Genomic DNA, 7,186 nt, shown 5'->3' with positions numbered 1-7,186 from the left:
ACCGCACCCGGACCATATTCCTTTCATCTTTACACACGGTCAATCAATAATCTTCCAGTAAATACTATAAGCATTCACAGATCTAATTTTTTCTGGCAAACTCATTTTTTTTTATTTTTCTAGTTCTCTTCATGATATTCTTACAATATTTTATTTTTTTTGATCAGTATTGATTTTCAGATCTATTTCTTTCTTAGTACATATAATTTAATTTCATTGCTCCGCCACTTTCACATCTTAAAAAATTTATAGAACAAGTTGTAGCGCATTGGTTTGGTCTAAAGTTAGGACAATAATGTAAATGGCTTATGATATTTTTGGTGGTTTATAGCAAAGATCCTCAAACTCTTCTGCCTAAGAACCAGACTAACTCCTGCTCAGCTCATCATGCCATCATAAATGTTTAGTATATGTTAGTTATTATTTGTATCAATTGGTTGTAAAAGAAAATATTTGACTATTATTTCATATTATAATTTAATAATGTAACCACTATAAATAATAAACTAAATTTGGCCAGATTGGTGTTGCTTGCAAGCCAGTCTTGGCTTGAGAGTCATAGTTTGAAGACCTCTCATAAATAGAACAATTTAATTTATAAAACTGATGTTTCTTTTTTTCTGATCAGGATTGTTTCAATCAAATGAAATTGACATTTCGACATTTAGAACTTTGACTGACTCAGATTTGAAAGAAATTGGAATAACAGCGTTTGGGGCAAGACGCAAAATTTTGCTAAGTATCGCTGGTAAGTTGTTTTAATATTTCTTCTACCATCTCAGTTTATTGTTCAGCTTAACATACTGAATCCTTCAAAAAAATTGTAAAAGTGTTGTATGATAGAAAGTTCTTGAGAAGTAATTATATGTATAATTATTGTAATTATATGTCTAATTTTATGTAAATTATTAATCCTATATTTAAACATATTTTGCTTTTACTTGATTTTTTTTAAATGAAATGTTTTGAAGGTGCCTTTGTTAGGATACTAAAAAGGTCTCAAACTTATATTTTATTTGTAAAACAGATTTTTATTAGAAATTTATTAATTACAATAGAACCCCTCGTGATCAGCTCTCTGGATAAATTGACTATAAAAGATAATGCTTAGAAAACACTATGTTCAGTAAAACAAAACAAAATAGGTATACAACCAAATTCACTTTGTGAACACTATTGAAAACTTAAAGATAATTTGTACAGTTAAATTAAATCTATGTATATTTTATAAATTTATTTTATATCCAAAGAACTTGTTTTTTAAAGTTATGTTGCATTTAACTTCCTCATGTATTATTAGAAATGTTGCCTGTTTGTTAATTTTGTTTTATATTTTAATTTTTACCTAATATACATTTTAAATTAATATTGGATTTTTTTTTTGTTTATATACTATGGATTAATTGGCTCTCCTGCCATAGTGTTGTTCCAACTGTATTATGATAAAATACTATATTGCTTCTTGATATTCATGGTTTTCTTTATATTTAATAAATTGGCTTAAAAAATTAAGTTACTGTTGTGTCAGAGATTAAGGAGATACCTTGGTATCATACATTTCATACTTTGTACAAATGTAATGATTATATGTCTGAATAATTATGTCATTTGTTCAAAGTACAACAAAGTGAAACAATTGTATCTACTTTAGTTAAACTAATCAGAACTCGGTTAGACACTGATTTATGGAGCTGTCCATTCAATGAGATATAATCCACTTTCAAAAATAAAATAAAAAATTCATTTATCTTTTTTTTTATTTGTAGAACTCAACAGAAGACAGAGGAGTCCATTCCGTGGTAGCGCAGCTCCCGGAGCAGAAAGAAGGAGCTCCTCAACTAATAGTTTAGATGACAAATGGTCTTGAGTATTGTTTAAACTAGTCATTGTAGCGTCAAGTCTGCATGGAAAACAATAGGTTTTAAAATTTATATTTTTGTAATTAAAGATTTTCAACTAACTTTGATAGCAGTAGGAATAAAAAAAAAATCATATAGTTAAATAACTTTATGGCCATTTATCAAAAGAAAATATGAAGCATGTATATTTAAAACATTGCATGCTATTTTTCAGGTTATATTCTTACTAACTAACAAAGTAACATACTGATTTTTCCCAATAAAAAGTGCAAAAAGAAAAAAAAAAATGTAAAAACTTCATTTTATAAATTGTTTCCTACCAATTTAATATAATGATGAGAAATTTTCAAATTAACTTGAGATCCTTTATACAAGCTTTTCATTCAATTCAAAATTGATGATTTTGCCATCAAAATATATTTGTTATAAGTTATTAATAACATTAGCTTGTCTTTAGGAATTGCATGTTAAAATTTTATGTTTTGTAATATTTAATATTTATAACCCTAATGTGAACCAAAAGCATTTGAGTGATATGTTAATTTTAGTGTTTCTGAAACTATTTAATATCATTAAGAAGCTGGTAAAAAAAAAAAATAATAATAATGTTTTATTTGTATAGTTATATAATGTACTGTTAGATAAAATAATTGTCAATATTTTATATAGCACTAAGTGTTAATGTTTGTTGTGAATTTTTAAAAAAATATTTTTAGGATATTAAATTTGTCTTTTAAGTTATAATGATCACTGAGCAATGGAATATCAATTATCCAAAAAAAAAAAAATAATAATTTTAAATAAGTATACATCTCAAAATTCTTTCAAATTAGTAATGTATTGTTAGAAATTATTTTATTGTTTTGAACTTTTATTTAACAGACTTTTCTCTAAAATTTAATACTACTCAAATGGTTTGTCAAATGTTGAATGTGTTAGTTATGTTAAATTATATTTATTGCAATAATGTTGATTAATAATATATCATAAATAAAGAGCATTAAACCCAATTTGCATTTATTTTACATACCCTATTTAAATTATGTTCTTAGCTATTAAGTTTGATAGAAATATTGCAAAACTGAAAAGGAAGGAAGATCTAAAAAGATTATTACTAACATAGCTGTAAATGATTATTTTACAAAATTTATTTCTACAACAAAAAAAAAATTATTACTAAAAAAAATATTCAATTTGAATTTATTTAAAGTAACATTTAAATGAATTATACGGAATGTATTTGTAATATATAAATGTCACGGCCACCATAATTATCTTTCTACTTGTCTTCCATTTTGGAACATATCTAGACATCCAGTGTTTATGAGGCAGTGGAAGAGTAAACGGTGGCCAGGTATGTTGAGGCTTTATCAGTTTCGTTGGTAGGTTTCTCTCGTTAATCGTAATCTATGGAGTGTAATAAATAGGCTTCGTATTTTGTGATTCATTTCAATGTGACTCTTGGATAAAAAATACTAAGAAAGTCTATGCTTTAACATCCATTGTTGGTAAGTACTAGGCTAAGTTTTTTGTTTAGATATCTGTGTTGTTTTTTCAATATATGAAACTGAAATTTGACATACGATGTTAATTACTTTTGACATTTTTCTAAAGAACGAATGATGGTCGACACTGTTTAAATTGTGTGGCGTGTATTTAATGTTTAGTTATACTTTCGTTTTTACTAATCAATGAAATTCTAAAGGACAGCTATTTTTATGTTATCAAGTTTCTTAATTATTTATTCTGCATAATAATTAGTATTATTACATATTTTAATTCTTTACTGTATTAACACTTGTAATTTCTCACCTTAAGTTAGTTTGGACAGTTAGGTATTAATAATTTCACTAATCAGGTTGGCTTGATATCAATTATTCTGTTGATAAATTTTAAGACATTATTTATTCATAACCAAATCTGTAGTGTTGTTAATCTACAAGGTTAATTGTTTAACTAATACAATACATAATTGTATTGAAGTGGTTTTAAGCATATAACATGACAAAAAGTTACTTTAAGTTTAGGAATTGTCCAGCATGAATATGATTATTGACCTGAGTGATTAGATTTTCACTAATAAGTTTATGAAATTTGACACACCTGTTCATCTATTTTATCTTGTTGTTTTCAGTATAATGCAATATTTAAATAAAAAAGCTAATGAATTTTCATATTTAGTTATGTTATATAAGTTTTCTTTCTCAATGGCACTATTAATTTAGTGTTTTAAAGTATTCAAACAACTGAAGTGAAGTAATTAGTCACATACAAAGAAAAATAATTATTATAACTTCTTCATTATATTTATATTATATTATATTATTGTTTTTTCTTTAATGGAACACTTTCAGTTGTGTTTCTTGTTGAAAAATATATTTCCTGTATTCTCTATCTGGCAAAAGTTATTTAATTGGTGATTGATGTATTGTATTCATTGCTTTTATTTGATATTTTATGATTTCAACTTCGGTTTATCAGCTTATGGTTTGAATTTCAAAATGTGCCATCAATATGTGTAATGTAGGTATGGATTGTTGATTAATTTTATCTGTTCTGTAAAACTCTATATTGCTTAGCCAATTTTATATATGAAGAAATTAACATTTTCTTGTATATTTCTTTAATTAGTACGAGATATTGGTTTAGCAACTGTAAATTTGGTTTTAGTGCACAAAAGATGTGCAAAATTAATGATTAGTTTTATTCGATGTATTGCTTCTTCATGAAGTACTGACAGAAATTATTTTAATTGAATTTTGTTTCAGATTGGTCAATAAGTAAAGACTTATAATTTAATCTTTTAATGGTTAGATTAAATAAATAGACCTTTTTGATCACACTTGTATATGCCATTATATATTAAATTATACAATTTTTTTATAAAGCATATGCCATTGCTTTAACATAATTAGTATGACAATGTTAGATAAGCCTGTCTTTACATGTTTTGTTTATACCTAAATAAATGAGTTGGATTCTCTTTGATTCTTAATGTTTTTATTTTTTTTTTCATAACTCTTAGTGACTTTAAAGTAAAAAAAAGATCTTCTATTTTTGTATATTAAACATTTTTCCCTACTTTAGTACAGAAACAAAATCTTTTAAGATGAAATGAAAGTTAGATTTGACTTACAAATGATTACAGATTAATTATTATTGATATATGATCTAAGATGATTTGACATTTATAATAATATACCATTTTTTTTTCTACAAAAATTTCTTAATTGCTATTGATATTAAACTCTGCAATGGTATTAAATATTTATCGAAAATTCTCATGTCTTGTGTCTATGATCTGATATGTTAGTTGGGAGTTCAATTACAAAAGAAGTTTTTGGTGTTATAAAACCTTGAATGATGAAGTAATTAGTCAAGGTCTTCTTATGGTTTTCCCATGTTTTTTTTTTAGAAAGTTTATCAATTTATTGGCAGAATGACTGAAACAAATTTGATCAACTATATATTTTTTTGATGCATAAGATGCTAAATCATACTCTAAGGTATATTACAAACTATGAATTTATTCATGATATGTCCATTGACAAGGAAATTTTATTTTGACAGCTTGCAAATTTGAATACAGTGTAAAATTAGGTTAAGAGTACAAATTTAACCTATTGTTTCCAGAACGTATGTTTGATCTTAACAGTTTTATAATATAATATGTAAATATGCTTTTTCAAACTACATTGAGAATAATGAAGCCATTTCAGGATGAATCGTCTTGTGCAGTTTGTTAATTGGAGCCGTGGTAGTTAAAAAAGGTAGGATTGTTTACTGCTTCTACAGCAGCCAATAGCGTTCGTGCGTGCGAACACGTATATTATAGTGGCTTATGGAAAAGCAATTATATTCTTGAATTAATTTATGAATTCAAGGAAACTTTCATAAAAATCTAGAACTGTATTTGTCCGATGATTATTTCGTAAAATTAAACTTATGGTTCTTGTCATTATACATTTTATCAATTTTTTTAATATTTCTTATTTTATGTGACTTCAACATTTGTTTTTTGTGTTGTGTTTAATTGATGAATTTTCTTTCGTTGATAGCCGTCAATTAAATAACATTTATCAAATTTCCATCCCTTTCTTAATTATATTGTAGATAAAAGTAAAATTTCTATTATCATTTCCAAAAACATGATATTAAATTACGTGATTGTTGTTAGAACTAATATTTTTTTGGAGTAAGGTCACCAACCTGAAAATCTCTTATCAAATATATTATTTAAAAAATTAATTTGTCTGGAGTTTTCTACTGTAAATGCAAGTTGACCTTTCTTGCAACTCATTCGCTAATTGTGTGTAAATGTCAGTTAAAGTATGCTTAAAAAATATGAGTATATTAATTTACATGTTTCACAACACCTAATTTCTTTGTCTTAACCATTCTTTTACGTTTCCTATAGTTTAGGTATTTATTTTGAATTTGTACTATGATTTTTTTGGTACAAGTTTTCTGTTGGTAATTTTTTTTTCTTCACTGTATGTAAAAAATTCGAAGTTCTTCGTATATTATGTAGAATAAATGAAGGATCTGACCGCAAAAATTAAATATTTTTTAACGTCAGTAAATTTTATAGTAATTATGAAAAATTCCCAAGTTGTTTCTTAGGTTTTTAAGAAGTAAAACCCGATGATCATCTAGGTCCATATTTCATTTTTTATTAGTTATTTGGATTCATGAAATTGAGATTACAAATCACAAGATCCTGAAATCTTTAAATTTAAAAAGCTTTGTGAATTTAAATGCAAAGCTTTAATCTTGTGCAACATACTATTATTTGATCTTACGAAAATTAATACCGATTCTATTTTATTTTCCTGAGTGGAATAAAACAAGAGTTTTAAAATTTTATTAAACTTGTTTTTTTTTTTTGTTTTTATAATGCATTATTGTTTGACTTTATACAGTTAAAAAAATACATAATGCAAGTTTATTTTTTTGTTTGTTTTATTTAGAGGTTTTTATTGTCTGTCATATAATTTGTTCAAGTGAAGAGCGTGAGTTTTACAGATAGACCCATCAAATAATTGGAAGTCTGTATTGTTAATTTCAGTTTGAATTTATTGAGTTGAATAAAATAAAACCAAATATTTTTTTTGGAAACAAATTGTACGTTTTGTGTTAGGATATCGTTTCAAATATTTATTTTAATTTTCTTTTTCCTGAGCATAGTTTATTGTGTACTTAAGATATAATTGTGCTGGGGAGGGGGGCTAACGATAGAAGAGCGGATGCGTGGGTGGCTAGAATTGTGGCTGTTCTATTGATCTCCCCCTCCCCAGCTCTTGCTCCTCCCACCCCCTCCCCTCCCC

At 25.9% G+C, this 7,186-nt stretch overlaps 2 protein-coding genes across 4 annotated transcripts in view; both read left to right on the top strand.

The window, feature by feature from the left end:
- The window catches only part of BicC (protein bicaudal C), a 17,208-nt gene extending 15,242 nt beyond the window's left edge, over positions 1 to 1,966 (top strand). Inside the window, exons 16-17 of the mRNA XM_014427553.3 lie at positions 629 to 748; positions 1,767 to 1,966. Coding sequence (XP_014283039.2) covers positions 629 to 748; positions 1,767 to 1,867 — 221 coding nt within the window. The 3' untranslated portion in view covers positions 1,868 to 1,966. The remainder of the gene's footprint in view (positions 1 to 628; positions 749 to 1,766) is intronic.
- Positions 1,967 to 3,176: 1,210 nt separating this feature from the next.
- The window catches only part of bsk (mitogen-activated protein kinase dJNK), a 141,056-nt gene continuing 137,046 nt past the window's right edge, over positions 3,177 to 7,186 (top strand). For 2 of the 3 annotated variants that reach the window (XM_014427550.2, XM_014427549.2), the window contains exon 1: positions 3,178 to 3,367. The gene's annotated coding sequence lies outside the window, so the exon portion shown is untranslated. Of the gene's footprint in view, positions 3,368 to 7,186 lie in introns of all 3 variants that reach the window. The other variant, XM_014427548.2, reaches the window with a different exon arrangement.

Source organism: Halyomorpha halys, unplaced genomic scaffold (assembly GCF_000696795.3).
Source record: "Halyomorpha halys isolate HHAL.00 unplaced genomic scaffold, Hhal_1.1 Scaffold655.1, whole genome shotgun sequence".
Classification (NCBI taxonomy): domain Eukaryota; kingdom Metazoa; phylum Arthropoda; class Insecta; order Hemiptera; family Pentatomidae; genus Halyomorpha; species Halyomorpha halys.
The sequence above is the reverse complement of the archived record's forward strand: the minus strand, read 5'-3'. Positions and strand labels throughout refer to the sequence as shown.